This window comes from Oncorhynchus keta, chromosome 3 (genome assembly GCF_023373465.1).
Source record: "Oncorhynchus keta strain PuntledgeMale-10-30-2019 chromosome 3, Oket_V2, whole genome shotgun sequence".
NCBI classification, from domain to species: Eukaryota; Metazoa; Chordata; class Actinopteri; order Salmoniformes; family Salmonidae; genus Oncorhynchus; species Oncorhynchus keta.
This window is the reverse complement of record NC_068423.1, coordinates 5824265-5843293: the sequence shown is the minus strand read 5'-3', so window position 1 is coordinate 5843293 and position 19029 is coordinate 5824265. Positions and strand designations below refer to the sequence as shown.

Genomic DNA, 19029 nt, shown 5'->3' with positions numbered 1-19029 from the left:
CTGAATGTTCTTGAGTGGCCCAGCCAGAGTCCAGACTTGAACCCGATCAAACATCTCTAGAGACCTGAAAATAGCCGTGCAGCAACGCACCCCATCCAACCTGACAGAGCTTGAGAAGATCTGCAGAGAAGAATGGGAGAAACTCCCCAAATTCAGGTGTGCCAAGCTTGTAGTGTCATACCCAAGAAGATGTGAGGCTGTACTCATTGCCAAAGGTGCTTCAACAAAGTACTGAGTAAAGGGTCTTAATACTTATGTAAATGTGACATTGCAGTTTTTTGCAAAAAAAATCTAAAAACCAGTTTTTGATTTGTCATTATGGGGTATTGTGTGTTTTGAATAAGGCTGTAACATAACAAAATATGGAAAAAGTCAAGGGATCTGAATACTTTCCGAATGCACTGTAATTGTCATCCAGACCTGGGTTAAATGCGTTTTAGCCCGGGTTTGCACTTTTGGGACTATTTCACTGGTTCCATTGTACAGAGCATAAGCCATAGTAACCACTGAACCTCTGACTGATCCTGGATCTGTGTTTTAGTGCACATGGGGTTCCAAGAAGGACCTGAGTGCCAGGGACTTCCTCCCGTTGTCAATCATCTCCGCAGTCACCCGGAAACGCAAGATACGCCCCATCTCCCGCCCCCTGAGCAGCAGCACCGACGAAGACTCCGAACATGAGCCAATCAAAGCCAGCCACTACGGGGTAGGGGGAGGAGCCAAGGAAGATGAGGAGGATGGGGTTGGAAAAGGATGCGCCCCTAATGGAACTGAGGAAGTGGAGGAAAAGGGAGAAGAGGAGTGTAGGAAGAGGATAGAGGCAAAACAGCAGTCTGACAGAGGAAGAGAGAAGGAGGGAGAAGGGAAGAAAGAAGGGAGTGCATGGGCAAAAGATAAAGGGGTGGCATCCCCCAAACGTCATCCTAACAGCTTCCTCTACACACACTACCAACCCACCACCACCAGCCCTAGCCCCCCAGTAGAGCCCTCAGTCTCCCCACATTCGAAGCTCCCCGGCCTGGCCCGAGGACGCTCCGCTGTCCCCTCCTGGCTCTCCCCCTCCAGACAGCCCGGCTCTATCCAACCTTATAACACCCAGAAAACACAACAGCCCCAGTTGGAACAGCAGCCACTGCCAGTGCAATATAGGAAGACAAGGGGAGGAAGGGCAAGGCCCCAGTCAATGAATTTGGATATGGTGATGGGTAAGGGGGAGGGCGAGGGGGGAGTTGGGAGACGGGGAGATAGGGTGAAGGTGGTAAGAGCCACAACAGAAGTGCAACGTCACTGCAGCAGTTCAGTTGGTGTTCCTCAGGGGTGTGTTGTCGCATCCCTCAAAGTTCAAAGGAGTTCACACCTAGCCTCTGCTCTAGCCCCATCTCCAGTCTCTTTCTCTCCCCCTCTCCCTTCCTCCTCCTTTTCCCCTTCATGGACAGATCAGGGCTCCCTTGGTTCTACTGTTGTCAAGCGGAGGTCGGCCCTGGAGCCTCGAGACAAGCGGAAAGCCTGGCGCCGCCACACGGTTGTGGTCTAACTTCGCTAAGGAAACTTCATAGTGTTCAGTTAGTGATTCATTGTAAGATGCCCACTCGAAAGTACTGCCCTTTACACACATATTACACAAACACACTCTCCATTGCGAGTATCGACAGGTTCAAAGCGTAATGCCATACATAAGCAGTCTCAAGGGTCATAGTCTAAGGCCGGGATTTAATCCGATTGCGGGTTATAGGCATTGAAGCTTTTAAAGGCAGTTTCCAGGGCCTCCTGAGTAGCACAGTGGTCTAAGGCCCTGCATCACAGTGCTAGTTGTGCCACTAGAGATCCTGGTTTGAGTACAGGCTCTGTTGCAGCCGGACGCGACTGGGAGAGCAATGTGGAAGCGCACAATTGGCCCTGCTTCGTCCGGGTTAGGGGAGGATGTGGCCGGCAGGGATGTTCTTATCTCATCGTGCTCTAGTGATTCCTGTGGTGGGACGGGTGCAGTGTACGCTGACACGGTTGCCAGGTGTACAGTGTTTCCTCCAACACATTGGTGCGGCTGGCTTCCGGGTAAAGTGGGCATTGTGTCAAGAAGCAGTGCGGCTTGGCTGGGTTGTGTTTCGGAGGACGCATGGCTCTCGACCTTCACCTCTCCCGAGTCCATATGGGAGTTGCAGCGATGGGACAAGACTGTAATTACCAATTGGATTCCACAAAAATTAGGGAGAAAAAAGTGGTAAAAAATTATAATAAACTGACATATGCAGCGTTTACCATGAATGGGATCTCCGGGAACGCAGGAAAATTGCCTTTAAAAGCCGCAATGCCTATACCCTGAAATTGTTTTGAATCCCAGCATAAGCCTACGCTGTCGACTTTAAACCCCAACAGCACCCACTTTTTCATACTATTATGCTGTCCCAGCTGTACAAGTTTGGTTCTCTTTCCAGTTTTATGGTTTGGGATGGCACAATAGTGGCAAATGTTATTTAAGGACCAGCTTAGGCAATGTGTTAGCATCTAGTTAACTTGTTAGCATCTTCTCCATAGACTAGTACTGCCCTCCCTGCCCTTTACTAAGCTCTTCCAAAGCCCCACTGTGGATCAACAGGGAACTACATGGATCCCTCAGGGCAAAATACATGCATTGGAATACGTTTTACTCCTCTGGAACTCTAAACCCATGTGGGCCACTGTGCCAAAGCTTCCTTGGACAATTGAATATGATAACGCATGTTCCAAATATGGGGGATCTTACATATGCAAAGCCTACGTGTTTTAACACAAGCCTATTGTATCTGCCTGTGCATGTGGAGGAGCCAGACCTCTTCAGTCCTCCATTGCAGGAAAAAGGTGTCTATGGCAGCTAATTTAAGTCATGCCAAACTCATTTTGACGATTGGGGCCATTCAATCATATCGATACTGGGAAGCCAAGAAAGGCATGATAAAAAGAGTTGAGAAGCACTTACACATGCCAAGAGTTGCTCCGGTTGTTATCAGTATTACAGAGACAGCATTTTCATTTTGAGCAGTTGATGAAGTGGTGGTTTGGAGATACCTCGGTCCTCCTCCGAAATATTTCTCCCATGATCTAAAGAACCCTGGAGTCTTAACTGTTTTAAGGTTTTCATTTTGCATTTTAGATATTTTTCCTGTTTCTTCTTTCATGTACTGATCATTATGAACCATAGTTATAAACTGGGTCTGAAAACCAACATGGAGATGAAGATTAACCAAACTGCACTGCCAACCAATGTCCTCCAAGCTACCCACTCCATGGTCTCTTCCATAGCTATACGACTCAATCTGTCCCTGTCTGTCTGTGTGTGCCCATGTGCATGTACTGTATGTCCGTGGGTGATTGTGCGTGGACCAATTTTGTAACAGTTGTACAAAGCTTGTTAAGTTAACCTGTGTATATATTATACATAATATATTAAATTATTTGTTTTGAAATTTGCAGGTGACTTTATTCATTCTTTGGTCAAAGACTGGCATCTTCCATTAGATATAAAGAACCCCCCAATGTCATGTCATTCTTAGTCGTTGGCAACACCTGCAGTTAGAAAGTGTCTTTCTATCCGCATTCCGCATTTCAAAATGAGTCCGCTTCTTCTATATACAGTGCCTTGCGAAAGTATTCGGCCCCCTTGAACTTTGCGACCTTTTGCCACATTTCAGGCTTCAAACAAAGATATAAAACTGTATTTTTTTGTGAAGAATCAACAACAAGTGCGACGTAATCATGAAGTGGAACGACATTTATTGGATATTTCAAACTTTTTTAACAAATCAAAAACTGAAAAATTGGGCCCCTTTACTTTCAGTGCAGCAAACTCTCTCCAGAAGTTCAGTGAGGATCTCTGAATGATCCAATGTTGACCTAAATGACTATTGATGATAAATACAATCCACCTGTGTGTAATCAAGTCTCCGTATAAATGCACCTGCACTGTGATAGTCTCAGAGGTCCGTTAAAAGCGCAGAGAGCATCATGAATAACAAGGAACACACCAGGCAGGTCCGAGATACTGTTGTGAAGAAGTTTAAAACCGGATTTGGATACAAAAAGATTTCCCAAGGAGCACTGTGCAAGCAATAATATTGAAATGGAAGGAGTATCAGACCACTGCAAATCTACCAAGACCTGGCCGTCCCTCTAAACTTTCAGCTCATACAAGGAGAAGACTGATCAGAGATGCAGCCAAGAGGCCCATGATCACTCTGGATGAACTGCAGAGACCTACAGCTGAGGTGGGAGACTCTGTCCATAGGACAACAATCAGTCGTATATTGCACAAATCTGGCCTTTATGGAAGAGTGGCAAGAAGAAAGCCATTTCTTAAAGATATCCATAAAAAGTGTTGTTTAAAGTTTGCCACAAGCCACCTGGGAGACACACCAAACATGTGGAAGAAGGTGCTCTGGTCAGATGAAACCAAAATTGAACTTTTTGGCAACAATGCAAAACGTTATGTTTGGCGTAAAAGCAACACAGCTCATCACCCTGAACACACCATCCCCACTGTCAAACATGGTGGTGGCAGCATCATGGTTTGGGCCTTCTTTTCTTCAGCAGGGACAGGGAAGATGGTTAAAATTGATGGGAAGATGGATGGAGCCAAATACAGGACCATTCTGGAAGAAAACCTGATGGAGTCTGCAAAAGACCTGAGACTGGGACGGAGATTTGTCTTCCAACAAGACAATGATCCAAAACATAAAGCAAAATCTACAATGGAATGGTTCAAAAATAAACATATCCAGGTGTTAGAATGGCCAAGTCAAAGTACAGACCTGAATCCAATCGAGAATCTGTGGAAAGAACTGAAAACTGCTGTTCACAAATGCTCTCCATCCAACCTCACTGAGCTTGAGCTGTTTTGCAAGGAGGAATGGGAAAAATGTTCAGTCTCTCGATGTGCAAAACTGATTGAGACATACCCCAAGCGACTTACAGCTGTAATCGCAGCAAAAGGTGGCGCTACAAAGTATTAACTTAAGGGGGCTGAATAATTTTGCACGCCCAATTTTTCAGTTTTTGATTTGTTAAAAAAGTTTGAAATATCCAATAAATGTCGTTCCACTTCATGATTGTGTCCCACTTGTTGTTGATTCTTCACAAAAAAAATACAGTTTTATATCTTTGAAATGTGGCAAAAGGTCGCGAAGTTCAAGGGGCCCGAATACTTTCGCAAGGCACACAACTGTAAGAATTCACATTTTCCTACCATATTTATTTGAAATCATTCACACAACCAAGGCTGTTCATATAACAATAGCTTGAAAAATTATTATCTTTCAACCATTGGTGACTAAGTAGAATAATTTATCCTTACATATCAACTGAACATTGTCTATCTCTTGTGTGCATTCTGGAGCAATTGCCAATGCACTCATTTCCAATTCTGTGTCCCACTGAAATCATTGGATCAAATATAATCTGGGAAAAGTGCTTATTCATCCCAATTATTTATTTGAAAACAATTCTGTGATTTAAGATGAAATAGCTATAAATTAAATCATGATTTATTAGTGTTATTGAGGGGACAAGGAACACAAGTGGATCAGGGTCCCGTATTCAAAAAAAAAGTGTCTCAAGAATAGCAGCGTCTGATCTCAAATCATTATGATGACCTCCTTCCACTATGATCTAAAAGGCAAACTGATCTTATGTCAGTACTCTTTGTGAATACGGGACCAGGTCCTTCAACCTGAAGGTTAAAAGAACAGCACAGCATGTGATACATTTTTTCATTTAAACATGTTCATGTTTCTCCCAATACTTGAGCAATGTACATAACAGTACTGAAGAGAGTGAGAGACTTTCTCCTCCAATAATGTCCTATAGGACTGCCAACAACTTCTTCCAGTGGATTCATGTGGAAATACACAACCTCCATTGTCCCATATATGTTTGTGCTGTCTCCTATGGTCATTGTCACACCAATGAACATAGGAGTTTGCAAGACACCAAAAACAGATCTGCTAACGACCTCCGTTGTCCCATAGAGTCCTATTGAAATAAAAAAGAAATACTTCTTCCTCCAATGGATTCCTAAGGGGGGGATATGGGACTACTTTGTGGTCCGTTGGCTTCAAGTAGAGATACGGGCCTTCTTTTGGCCCTTCCGCAATAGAAAGACTATGCCCTGAGCCACCAGAGGCCACAGCAGCAGAAGCAGCATCGTCCGTCCTGATACTTCAGGGAACGGCCACCAACTCTCCTCCTGAGAAGAACATATGGGACATTTAGGGTGACAAACCTTAAAACGTACAATATTCTAATAAGGAATGAATTCATAACTGATGTAGAGGATGTGTCGGCTTTTGTTCCAACCAAGTATTAACATGCCCAATCTGTCTTGGTTAGTTGAACCAAGTGTGTTCAAATTGTATTTGTCACATGCGCCCGAATACAACAGGTATAGATAGAATGAAATATTTACGTACAAGCCCTAAACCAACAATGCAGTTAAGATACATCGGCTGCGGAGAGCGTGATCACACAGTCGTCCGGAACAGCTGATGCTCTCATATGCATGTTCAGTGTCACTAGTCTCAAAGCGAGCATAGAAGTAATTTAGCTCGTCTGGTAGGCTCGTGTCACTTTGTAGTCTGCAATAGTTTGCAAGCCCTGCCACATCCGACGAGCTTCAGAGCTGGTGTAGTATAATTCGATCATAGTCCTGTATTGACGCGGTTGATGGTTCGTTGGAGGGCATAGAGAGATTTCTTACAAGCTTCCGGGTTAGAGTCCCGCTCCTTGAAAGTGGTAGCCCTACCCTTTAGCTCAGTGTGGATGTTGCCTGTAATCCATGGCTTCTGGTTGGGGTGTGTACTAGGGATGCACCGATATGACATTTTTAGCCGATACCAATATCCAATATTTTCGTTGCCAAAAAAACGATACCGATAACTTTCGGTTAACCTTTTAAGCATTCTGATACAGTTAAATAGTGCGCTCATCCGGGTTTGGCCGTCATTGTAAATAAGAATTTGTTCTTAACGGACTTGCTTAGTTAAATTAAGGTTACACACACCACACAGACCAACACGTTATTTTGTTGCCATTTACATATGTCCCCAAACCTATTTCTTTCACTTACTTGCTGTGCTGTTTCGTTGTTCATTCTTTTAATTCTCAACCAGTTTCAGCTCTGTTTTCTTCCCCGTTGCGCACTGTCACTGTGTCCGTTTCCACCTTGTCCAGCTGTGTATGTAACATTTTACATAAACTCAGTTTTTTTGTCTGCATCGAAGTAGCGGTCCTTGTACCTAGCATCGAGCATGGTGGTGACACAGTGAAGAGGCTCAGAGAGAATACCACCAAATTACTTGTTCACAGCTTTGAGTAATTTTGTAAGTTAACCCCACAGTCTGTGTCAGCAGTTTTGTTGAGAAGGTGTTTCAAGGGGGTATAATGTCTGCTGCAGATGCAGTTGATTAGCTTATTTCTCGAGTCAGTTGTTTTGAATGGTGCTAGGAGTGTGTTCATGTTTCCAAGTTTCAAACATGTTCTCAAATGCCATTGAAATGGCAGCAGCGGTATGAGAACCAGCACATTCTTAAGCATGCAATACGGCTTTCCTCAGTACAAAATCCTCAAAGACCCACTGTGCTGTCAGACTCAGCATGCTCACGGGGCTGACATCGGTAGTCCAAATGTCAGTCGTGAAGCTAATAGCTGCGATGCACATATCTCAAAGATGTGTGTTTCAACAATACTGTGTAACTCCAGTGGGGTAACATCTTAAAAATAGTGTGTACCAGGGCTCGACCAGTCGGTGAAAGCCAACATCATCCACGACAGAGGACGGTTGATTGTCAGGGGCAATGAATTCCATTATCTTGGCGTTAATGGATTTCGCCTTTGAGTTGTCTTCCTGAAATGTTCTTACTCTTTCAAATGACTAATCGACTTGAACTTGTTTAGTTGTTGGAAATGTATGCTTAGTATTTTTCTGTCTTTATTCTGTGTAGCGCTGTACTCACGTTATATAGGTATGCACGTCAGCTTTGACGTTGGTTTTGCACATCAGTGTTAAACTAGACATCGGGCCGATACCGACATTAATAGCTAGTATCGTCCGATTCCGATATGCTCACCGATATATCGTGCATCCCTAGTATGTACGTACAGTCACTGTGGGGACGACGTCATCGATGCACTTATTGATGAAGCCATCGGAAGAATACCGGAACATATTCTAGTCTGTGCTAGCAAAACAGTCCTGTCGCATAGCATCTGCTTCATCTGACCACTTTTTTTAGACTGGTGCTTTAAGCAGGAAACAGGATAGAATTATGGTCAGATTTGCCAAATGGAGGGCGAGGGAGAGGTTTGAAAGTGCCTCTGTGTGTGTAGTAAGGTGGTCGAGAGTTTTTTCCCTCTGGTTGCACATTTAACATGCTGGTAGAAATTTGGTCAAACGGGTTTAAGTTTCCCTGCTTTCAAGTCCCTGGCCACTAGGCGCGCGTTTTCCTGTTTGCCTATGGCGGTATACAACTCAATGGGTGCGGCCTTAGTGCTAGCATCGGTCTGTGGTGGTATGTTGACAGGTACAACAAATACAGATAAACTGTAGGTAGATAGTATGGTCTACAGCTTATCATGAGGTACTCTACCTCAGGCGAGCAAAACCTCGAGACTTCCTTATATATCGTGCACCAGCTGTTTAAAAATATACATAAACCCCCCTTGTCTAACCAGAGGCTGCTGTTCTATCCTGCCTATACAGTGTATAACCCGCCAGCTATATGTTATTCATGTCGTCGTTCAGCCACGACTCAATGAAACATAAGATATTGCAGTTTTTAATGTCCTGTTGGTAGGATATACGTGCTTTTAGTTTGTCCAATTTATTATCCAGTGATTGTACGTTGGCCAATAGTATCGATGGCGACGGCAGATTAGCCACTCGTCGGCGGATCTGATCTCCTTCCGCGATATCTTTTCCGTCTCGTTCTCCTGCGGATGACGGGGATGAGGGTCTGTTCAGGTGTCTGGAGTAAATCCCTCTTGTCCGACTCATTAAAGAGAAATTCTTCGTACAGTTCAAGGTGAGTAATCACTGTTCTGATTTCCAGAATGTCTTTTCGGTCATAAGAAATGGTAGCAGCAACATTATGTACAAAATAAGTTACAAACAGTGCTGGGCCTGGGGGAAAAACCCTGCACACCCTTTACAGTAGCTCTCCAGGACCTGAGTTTGTGACCACGCTACTGTAGCTGTACAAACCACAATGAGCATATTGCCAAAAGCTAGTAAGACAGAGATAAATAGATGCACATTGAATTTTCGGATAACCCCACACTCTTACCTCTGATTGGGCAGCTGAGGCAGCACACTGAAGACATGGTCTCCAGTCTGAATTCTGGGCCTGGTGGTGGGAAACATTGGTGAATACACAAATATACTCCAATACCTTTAAATATATGAAGGTATTCAACATAATTTTTAATACATTTGTATTTGACCAAGGTCTAGAAGGTATAAGAAAGAAAATGTCAAAGTACAGTAGCTACAGTTGGTGAAGTAACTAGTTACTACCATCTTGCCTGTGGATGGAGGGCGGCAGCGCAAGCGGTAAGCTTTACCTGAATAACTGGGCCTGTGAGCATATTGCCCCAACAAAACAGCTCTATTTTTGCATTTAAGCCTCAGTTTTGGATTTATTCCAATTTTTCAACAGTGTTCAGGTCTCCATATCTTCAAGCATACTGATGGCCACATTAATTATAGGACAACATGGGAGAATGATGATCCAAAACAGGCAGCGCATTCTCAGTATATCAGGAGAAGCCCATATTTCCGATGACTAACGCTAATACATCCTGACAAAATATGCCATACGACTGGCCTGCAAATGTGCCTATCTGCACCGTGTAAATTGTAAACAGTAGCCTAGACCCATAGCCAATGCAAAAGTTTGACTATACAGGCCAGGCCTGTGGGTAGATGCATTAGGCTATATTTTGGATTATAAACTGTGTGGTTCGAGTCCTGATTGCCTGACAACCATGGTATATCAAACCGTATACCACAGGTACGACAACTTATTTTTACTGCTCCAATTACATTGGTAACCAGTTATAATAGCAATAAGGCACCTCGGGGGTAAGGGCTGTGTCCCCGTCATCTCAAATGACAAATTCGCTGCAGTAGGTCCAGCTAGCCTGTATTCTGTTTTAAAAAGAACTAGCAAAATATCAGAAATAAATTAATCAAATTTGTAAAAAATGTAATAATAATATACACTGCTCAAAAAAATAAAGGGAACACTTAAACAACACAATGTAACTCCAAGTCAATCACACTTCTGTGAAATCAAACTGTCCACTTAGGAAGAAACACTAATTGACAATACATTTCACATGCTGTTGTGCAAATGGAATAGACAACAGGTGGAAATTATAGGCAATTAGAAAGACACCCCCAATAAAGGAGTGGTTCTGCAGGTGGTGACCACAGACCACTTCTCGGTTCCTATGCTTCCTGGCTGATGTTTTGGTCACTTTTGAATGCTGGCGGTGCTTTCACTCTAGTGGTAGCATGAGACGGAGTCTACAACCCACACAAGTGGCTCAGGTAGTGCAGCTCATCCAGGATGGCACATCAATGCGAGCTGTGGCAAGAAGGTTTGCTGTGTCTGTCAGCGTAGTGTCCAGAGCATGGAGGCGCTACCAGGAGACAGGCCAGTACATCAGGAGACGTGGAGGAGGCCGTAGGAGGGCAACAACCCAGCAGCAGGACCGCTACCTCCACCTTTGTGCAAGGAGGAGCAGGAGGAGCACTGCCAGAGCCCTGCAAAACGATCTCCAGCAGGCCACAAATGTGCATGTGTCTGCTCAAACGGTCAGAAACAGACTCCATGAGGGTGGTATGAGGGCCCGACGTCCACAGGTGGGGGTTGTGCTTACAGCCAAACACTGTGCAGGACGTTTGGCATTTGCCAGAGAACACCAAGATTGGTAAATTCGCCACTGGCGCCCTGTGCTCTTCACAGATGAAAGCAGGTTCACACTGAGCACATGTGACAGACGTGACAGAGTCTGGAGACGCCGTGGAGAACATTCTGCTGCCTGCAACATCTTCCAGCATGACCGGTTTGGCGGTGGGTCAGCCATGGTGTTGGGTGGCATTTCTTTGGGGGGCCGCACAGCCCTCCATGTGCTCAGCAGAGGTAGCCTGACTGCCATTAGGTACCGAGATGAGATCCTCAGACCCCTTGTGAGACCATATGCTGGTGCGGTTGGCCCTGGGTTCCTCCTAATGCAAGACAATGCTAGACCTCATGTGGCTGGTGTGTGTCAGCAGTTCCTGCAAGAGGAAAACATTGAGGCTATGGACTGGCCCCAGCCCGTTCCCCAGACCTGAATCCAATTGAGCACATCTGGGACATCATGTCTCGCTCCATCCACCACAGACTGTTGCACCACAGACTGTCCAGGAGTTGGCAGATGCTTTAGTCCAGGTCTGGGAGGAGATCCCTCAGGAAACCATCCGCCACCTCATCAGGAGCATGCCAAGGCGTTGTAGGGAGGTCATACAGGCACGTGGAGGCCACACACACTACTGAGACTCATTTTGACTTATTTTAAGGACATTACATCAAAGTTGGATCAGCCTGTAGTGTGGTTTTCCACTTTAATTTTGAGTGTGACTCCAAATCCAGACCTCCGTGGGTTGATAAAGGTGATTTTGTTTGCAGCACATTCAACTATGTAAAGAAAAAAGTATTAAAATAAGAATATTTAATTCATTCAGATCTAGGATGTGTTATTTTAGTGGTCCCTTTATTTTTTTAGCAGTATATATATATATATTATGATAATGCAAAGGCATAATATCAAATAAATTGCTGGGGAGAGTTTGAAGGGGGGAATAGTATGAAAGTGAGAGTAGTACAGCTAGTGCGATATAGTGTGAAGATGAAATTGACAACCATTTGGAACATAGAAATTACACGCAATAATAATAATATTGCAATAATACTATTTAGCCAAGAAATGAGCTTCTAACTACACTAAGCATTTCTCTTTTGCCAAGATAATCCATCAATCTGACAGGTGTGTCATATCAAGAAGTTAAACAGCAATATCATTACACAGTAGTATCTTGTGTTGGGAACAATAAAAGGCTACTCTAAAATGTGCAGTTTTGTCAGACAGTACAATGTCACAGATGCCTTAAATTTTGAGGAATTGTGCAATAGTCATGCTGACTGCAGGAATGTCCACCAGAGCTGTTGCCAGAGAATAACATTTCAATTTCTCTACAATAAGCTGCCTCCAATGTGGTTTTAGAGAATTTGGCAGTACTTTCAACTGGCCTCATAACCAGACCACGTGTATGGTGTCGTGTGGGCGAGCAGTTTGCGGTTGTCAACATTGTGAATAGAGAGCCCCGTGGTGGCGGTGGGGTTATGGTATGGGCAGGCATAAGCTACGGACAATGAACACAATTGCATTTTATCTATGGCATTTTTTATACACAAAAATACCGTGACCAGATCCTGAAGCCCATTGTCGCGCCATTCATCCCCCGCCATCACCTCATGTTTCAGCATGATAATACACGGCCCCCTGTCGCAAGGATCTGTACACAATTCCTGGAAGCTGAAAATATCTGTTCTTCCATGGCCCCTTCATGCTCAATGGGTGACGTCTGCTGAGTATGTTTGGAATGCTCTGGATCAACGTGTACGACAGCGTGTTCCAGTTCCCGCCAATATCCAGTAACTTCGCACAGCCATTGAAAAGTAGTTGGACAACATTCCACACGCCACAATTAACAGCCTGATCAACTCTATGCAAAGGAGATGTCGCGCTGCATGAGGCAAATGGTGGTCACACCAGATACTGACTGGTTCTGATCCACACATACTTTCTTTTTTTTTTTAAAGGTATCTGTAACCAACAGATACATATCTGCATTCCCATTCATGTGAAATCCATAGATTAGGGTCTAACGAATTGACTGATTTCCTTATAGGAACTGTAACTCTTTGAAATTGTTGCGTTTATATTTTTGTTCGGTATAGGTACATGATCTCTAGTCTTCACTATTGTCCTGCGCATTTACACACCTCCACTTGACTTTTAGCTCATCCTCTACTCTTGTGAAGTTCCAGGAAAAGCTAGGTTATAGTTGCATTCTAATATATTGGCAGCCTTGCACAATTCACTATTGCTTCTAAAATAATAAGAACATTTTTGAGGATGCTCACACGTGTTTTTGTTTGATTTAGAAATGCACAGGACCAAGAAAAAATAAATATAAATGATTAGCCAGTTTAGGTCCATTAAGAAGTACATTGTACTAAACCTCTAGTTAAAACGTCTTTCATTCATGAATCTGTATGCCTTACTATGAATAATAATTGCAAGAAATTGGTCATTTAGGGGTGTTTCAATTCCTCTTTAAGATGAATGCACTAACTGTAAATCACTCTGGATAAAAGTGTCTGCTAAATTACTAAAATGTTTCATCTCCATGCTCTCTATTCAACTCTATGGATACATCAAATCATACCTACCTGTGCTGCGGCTAGTCTCTCCACTGCCTCCAGTCTCTCCATGACGCTCTGCATGTCCTCCCTGAGCCTCCGTAGGGCCAGCAGGATCTGCTGCTGCACCTGGATGTCCTGCAGCCTCTCAGCCCCTCCCTCTGAGCCGTCTCCTCCCCCTCGGCCAGCCCCTCCCCCTGCCCCCAGGGCCTCTCTCCCCGCCCGCCTGGGGCTGCCCTGGGGAACACCACCTAGGCATAGTGCATATGTGTAATTGGCATATATGCCACATGCACGTCACACACAACAGGAATACTTGCAAACACACACACGTTCATTCACACACTCTCTCTGGCTCTAACACAATTACATAGAATTCTGTATCTCACCTCCCCTTTATCTGCACAGATTGAAAAATACTTGAAAAATGAAAATAATATGGTGGACTCACTATTAAGCTGGCTTTCACCTGTTCCACTCTTTTTTAGATCAGTGCAATGAAGGCGAAAAGGCAAGGAGAGGACAGATATTTTAGGAAAATGAGAGAAAGAGCCTTTAACTCACGTTCTCTCCATCCGTGGTCCCTCATCCCGTCTCTTCCTGCATCCCGACTCCTCCTCATGGGCGGTCCCCCTCCATCCCCCGCCCCCTCTCCACCTTGCCCTGCCCCCACCTGCGTTGCCTGGCAGACCGTCTCTGTGTGATTGGCTTGGACTGAGGAGGGCTCTGAGTAAGCATGGCCGTTATGGAGGCCGTTTGACTTGGGGACAACCTGTGTATAAACAAACAAACACACACATACAGAATACGGTCCTTTATTTGGATCCACTTATAAAGGACCCAGAGAACAACAACTTAGATTAAACTTGCATTCTTGTAGAGTCCCATTATTTCAGGCCCTACGGTACCTTGATATTGTCCAGCTTTTCCACAGAATCCACAGAGTCAACGAAGATCTCACTCTCTGAGTCGCTGGTCAACAACAACACCTCAGACGACCCCATGGCCTCAGACAGACCAAGCTCAGGAACAGGCTCTGGAAAGAGGAAGCCTTGTACATTTGGCCCTGTGTAACCATTGTGAGACATATCAACAGTATGGTTAGGAGAAAGTCAGTTGTGTTGAATAGAAAATGCATCAAGTTAGCTACAAGTGGGTAAATATCCATTTGCCTATCCATCCATCCATCTGGTATGGGTTCTATGGAGTGACAGTATTTTCTTGCCTGGGTGTGCACATACTGTAGCTACCCTCCAGCCTGGCAGGATTTAGTTTCTTGAAACAGAGAGAGGTGAGCATGACTCTTACCCTGAGGTTCACTGGTGAAGGTGACTGGTTGTTGTTGTGTCTGACTGGGCACCTCTTCTGGGACGGGCACCTTCTCTGCGAGGGCCACCTCTCCCAGAGTAGGTACCTCCTCTTTGACGGGTTCTTCTCCTGGGACAGGCACCTGCTCCAGGGCAGGCTCTTCATCTAGTGCAGGGTCCTTATCTGGGACACGTTCGTCTTGGATCTCCCTCTCTTGTTCAACCTCCTTTGGACTGGCTGCCTTGTCAATGTCCTTAAAGTCTACGCAAGCACACACAGTAATTCAAAGTCCATTTGAGCATATTGTGATCGTATATGACAGAGGCTCAGATAACATGCAGGGAATGTTTTCTTTCAACACCAACAATTCAGATCGTGGTCCAGTAGTCCACTGACCTTCTCTCAGATGCAGCAGCTTGTCTGGTGGCCGGGGCATGTCGTGGATGACCACGTAAAGGGGCTCAAAGTGGTGGAACAGTGATGCAGTCTTCTCATTGATGGGCATTGTGTCAATCACCTACACAGGAGACATTCTTTCTCTCAGTTGGGGCTCTTTATGTAATTGCATGTATTATGCTATAAGATAACAATTCATTGTTATATGATGTACAGTATGCAGGAGGAATTGGTTAACTAAACAGGGTTTAGGGTTCATATCTCAGATCAGGCAGGACTGCTCAACTACAATACATGTTCTCTTTTCGATACATCATAATGAATATGATTATATTGACGGGGCGGGTGACATGATCCTAGAGATCAACAATCATACTTTGAGATGTTTTGTGATTACGGGCCCTAAAGGCTTTTATTCCCCTCCCCAAAAGAAGATACAGGGTGGTTGTGGTGTGCATGTTTATATTCAAAAGTAGACTCGGCGATGCACGCGGTAAACAGCAATTTCGTGTCGATTTCTGCAACAACTTAAGAGTGTTGAAGCGCGGGGCTAAACTTCTTTGCAGTTTTGGTCCCGTAGCTACTACGTTGTAGCAGCGTGAAGCGCACCCACGCACATGCGCAGAGACTCTGTGCGACCGTGTGAGGTCACAGTCTTGCATTGATCATCTCAATATCTGAGGTGATGCTCGTGGCAACGTCAAAACGCTGTCTACCTTCAGTCTAAACACATACAATATGATGGCCCACGGACCAACACTGGCCCCTGATATGTTGCTGACCAGTCCCTCTGACGGTTAGCCGGCACTGATTTAGACGGTTCTAGAGTGCTAGCTTTAATGTTAGCTGTTCCTGGTATAAAAGAAAAGGATGTGCATGAAGGAGTAGGACTTCTCAGCTGTACCTCTTGTGCCACTTTCTTCATCTCATCCACGTACGCCGCCATGGCACTCTCACTGCTCATCTCCCCTAATCGGCTCCAGGCATCCCTATGGACACAAAACGACACCAAAACAGTGTTCTCTAGTGAACATCTCTCTGTATCATCTTCGTACCACCGTTAGTATATCATTTGAAAAAGAGCACCACCCAATGGACTACGAGTGAGGTGTTAGTTTGGTAAGGAACAATCACCGTTAAGAGGGGGAATAACTCCATGCTGTACAACAGCAGCACACGTGCACTTGGGAAGTAACAGTGAATAGTAAGGGATTGTGACACGTGTCAGCAGTTGTCGTGCCAGTTCAAACGTTAATGAGCCAAAACCACGCCTGGTGTGGAGGCGCCTGCCAACTGAAACACTCAACTTGTTTGGCTCAAGGTAGAAGTTGTCCCTAACCACAGATCTTGGATCAGATTACACTCCTACATTGTCACCTACTAAATATGTACATTCACCCACGCAGACACACATATACAGCCTCTCATATCCACTTGTGCAGACACACACTCACCATTTATAGCGACCTACTGGGTCCCAGAAGCCTGGCCGAGACACTGTGCAGGGTCCACACACCGCCTGCTTGTACAGGCAGTAGAACCGCAGCATCACTTCATAGGGGGGCCGGTAGGCACCTGCAAGAGTTACTCAGTTGTTATACAGTGTCTATTACACTTTGGTTGACCTACATGGAGGTAAGCCTTGTGCAAAAGAGTAGCTGAGTAGCTGATCAATAAAATCACTGGTTGGGCCTAATGAGCTTTCAGCTAAGCACTCAAATTGAACTTTGTTTACAAAACACAACAACTAATTATATGCCTATACACTGCCAATTCTGCTATATGATATCACAGGTATTAAATAGATATAGGTTATGTCCCTGTATACTAGTCGCCCACCACTTTTGGGAAGGTTTTGAATGACGTCGACAGCGGCCTGGAAGCGTTTCTGGTGGTCCACCGACTCTGCCATAACCGGAACTGGCATTGCAAACTGCCGTCTCTCTATGAGGGCACAGCCCTGTGGCATCCAACCGGGACAGCGACAAGGGACTGCTACGATGTCCTTCGCCAACTCAAACCAACGACGAATCAATAGGACTGAAACGAGCTGGAAAGGCACATAATTCGATGACATAACGACTGATATGGTAAGTTAGCAAGCCTGCTGCTGGTTCAAACACAATAACAAACAACATTGATAAGTATTGAGTCGCCAACAAGATTGAGTACCGACCGGTTAGTCCACTTGCCTTTTCTAGTTTGTGCCTCCGAATCTCTGCTCAAATCAGAGCAGCACCGAACACGCTTGTAAAAACGTTGTTGACAAATATGAGATGGCAGGTTTTCAAGAACATTCAAAACGCCCAAATTACAGATATGCAAAGCTAATGTTGCAGATGATAAGTGTATTATTTGAGTTAAACGAATTAATAAAGTTGTTTGTCGAGACCTTCAATATCCTTTACTTCGTACAGTTGCAGAGTGGTCTTCCGTGTTGGGTCACATGACATGTGGCCACGCCCTCTCCAAAATTATTTGCGCGATGTGCCTGTCGGTGTAAAATAATAAATACATTTCTTGATTGGTTCAGTGTTAATAATTTTCATGCACAGTGCACACTATATAAGCAAATACAATAATACGTTGCAGGACCATTTTTTTGTCAATTTTAGCAAGCTATTATTGTTTTACAGTATTTAGAAGGGCTATTGTCATATACATGTATTTGTCAGAAAACTGTAAATGAAGGTAGCCATATATATATATATATAAGCACGTATAGGTCAGTGGCACAAACAAGTGCTTCTATTGCCAAAAAATCACATGCTCTAAAAAAAAATATTCATGTGTCTACAACTGCAATTTCTATCTAGCCAGGGCTAGGGGGCAATATTTTTCCAGGATTACGCCTATCCATTCTAACCAATACTGAACAATACTATAAACGCAACATGTAAAGTGTTGGTCCCATGTTTGATGAGCTGAAACAAAAGATCCCAGAAATGTTCCATACTCACAAAAGGCTTATTTCTCTAAAATGTATTGCTCATCCCTGTTAGTGAGCATTCTCTCTTTTTTAAAAACCTTTATTTAACTAGGCAAGTCAGTTAAGAACAAAATCTTATTTTCAATGACGGCTTAGGAACAGTGGGTTAACTGCCTTGTTCAAGGGCAGAGCGACAGATTTTTACCTTGTCAGCTCAGGCATTCTATCTTGCAACCTTTCGGTTACGAGTCCAACACTCTAACCACTGGGCTTCCTGCTGCCAAGGTAACCCATCCACCTGACGGGTATGGCATATCAAGAAGGTGATTAAACAACATGATCATTACACAGGCACACCTTGTGCTGGGGACAATAAAAGGCCACTCTAAAATGTGCAGTTTTCTCACACAACACAATAACACAGATGTAACAAGTTTTGAGGGAGCATGCAATTGGCATGCTGCCTGCAGGAATGTCCACCAGAGCTGTTGCCAGATCATTTAATGAAATTGAGGAGTATTTCTGTCTGTAATAAAGCCCTTTAGTTGGGAAAAAATGATTCTGATTGGCTGGGCCTGGCTTCCCATTGGGTGGGCCCACTGCCCACCCACCCACTACGCCCCTGCCCAGTCATGTGAAAACCATTGATTAGGGCCTAATTAATTTATATCAATTGACTGGTTTCTTTATATGAACTGTAACTCAGTAAAATCATTGAAATTGTTACATTTTGCGTTTATATGTTTGTTCATTATATGAACAAGCCCTCCACTGTGCATGTCACAGGGTGTGGTTTGAAAAGCCAAAGTAAAAGGGTTAATGTTTTGACACAGTTCTTCGAGATTTTCTGACTGTGACAATCTAACCCATGCGTACTAAAAACATATTTTTTCCAGGAGG

General features: G+C 44.3%; 2 protein-coding genes across 10 annotated transcripts in view; one reads left to right on the top strand and one right to left on the bottom strand.

Moving 5' to 3' along the window:
* Positions 1-3444, top strand: part of arhgap23b (Rho GTPase activating protein 23b) — a 67486-nt gene extending 64042 nt beyond the window's left edge. For 4 of the 7 annotated variants that reach the window (XM_035746219.2, XM_035746209.2, XM_035746226.2 and 1 more), the window contains one exon: positions 542-3444. In XM_035746219.2, coding sequence (XP_035602112.1) covers positions 542-1534 — 993 coding nt within the window. In that variant the 3' untranslated portion in view covers positions 1535-3444. The remainder of the gene's footprint in view (positions 1-541) is intronic. The other 3 variants (XM_035746235.2, XM_035746243.2, XR_004821615.2) reach the window with 2 other exon arrangements.
* Positions 3445-5495: 2051 nt separating this feature from the next.
* Positions 5496-17662, bottom strand: acbd4 (acyl-CoA binding domain containing 4). 3 transcript variants are annotated; one of them, XM_035746180.2, is made up of 11 exons: positions 17377-17661; positions 17040-17250; positions 16655-16775; positions 16105-16189; positions 15201-15321; positions 14805-15065; positions 14405-14562; positions 14061-14268; positions 13527-13747; positions 9309-9368; positions 5496-6214 (listed from the first exon to the last, which is right to left on the bottom strand). In XM_035746180.2, exons 2-11 carry the CDS (start codon positions 17167-17169, stop codon positions 6083-6085), a joined length of 1497 nt encoding a protein of 498 aa, XP_035602073.1. In that variant the 5' UTR covers positions 17170-17250; positions 17377-17661; the 3' UTR covers positions 5496-6082. The 3 variants fall into 3 exon arrangements, with proteins under 3 accessions (XP_035602073.1, XP_035602066.1, XP_035602084.1); XM_035746173.2 differs by having other exon boundaries at positions 17393-17661; XM_035746191.2 differs by lacking the exon at positions 5496-6214 and adding an exon at positions 6221-7197 and having other exon boundaries at positions 17393-17662.
* Positions 17663-19029: the final 1367 nt, after the last annotated feature.

Coding starts and splice junctions, on each gene's coding strand:
- acbd4 (XM_035746180.2), bottom strand. CDS start 17,169: ATGCCACAGGGCTGTGCCCTCATAGAGAGACGGCAGTTTGCAATGCCA. Junction 15,066..15,200: donor GCTGCTGCATCTGAGAGAAG/GTCAGTGGACTA, acceptor GTGCTTGCGTAG/ACTTTAAGGACATTGACAAG. Junction 14,563..14,804: donor CTTCACCAGTGAACCTCAGG/GTAAGAGTCATG, acceptor ATGGTTACACAG/GGCCAAATGTACAAGGCTTC.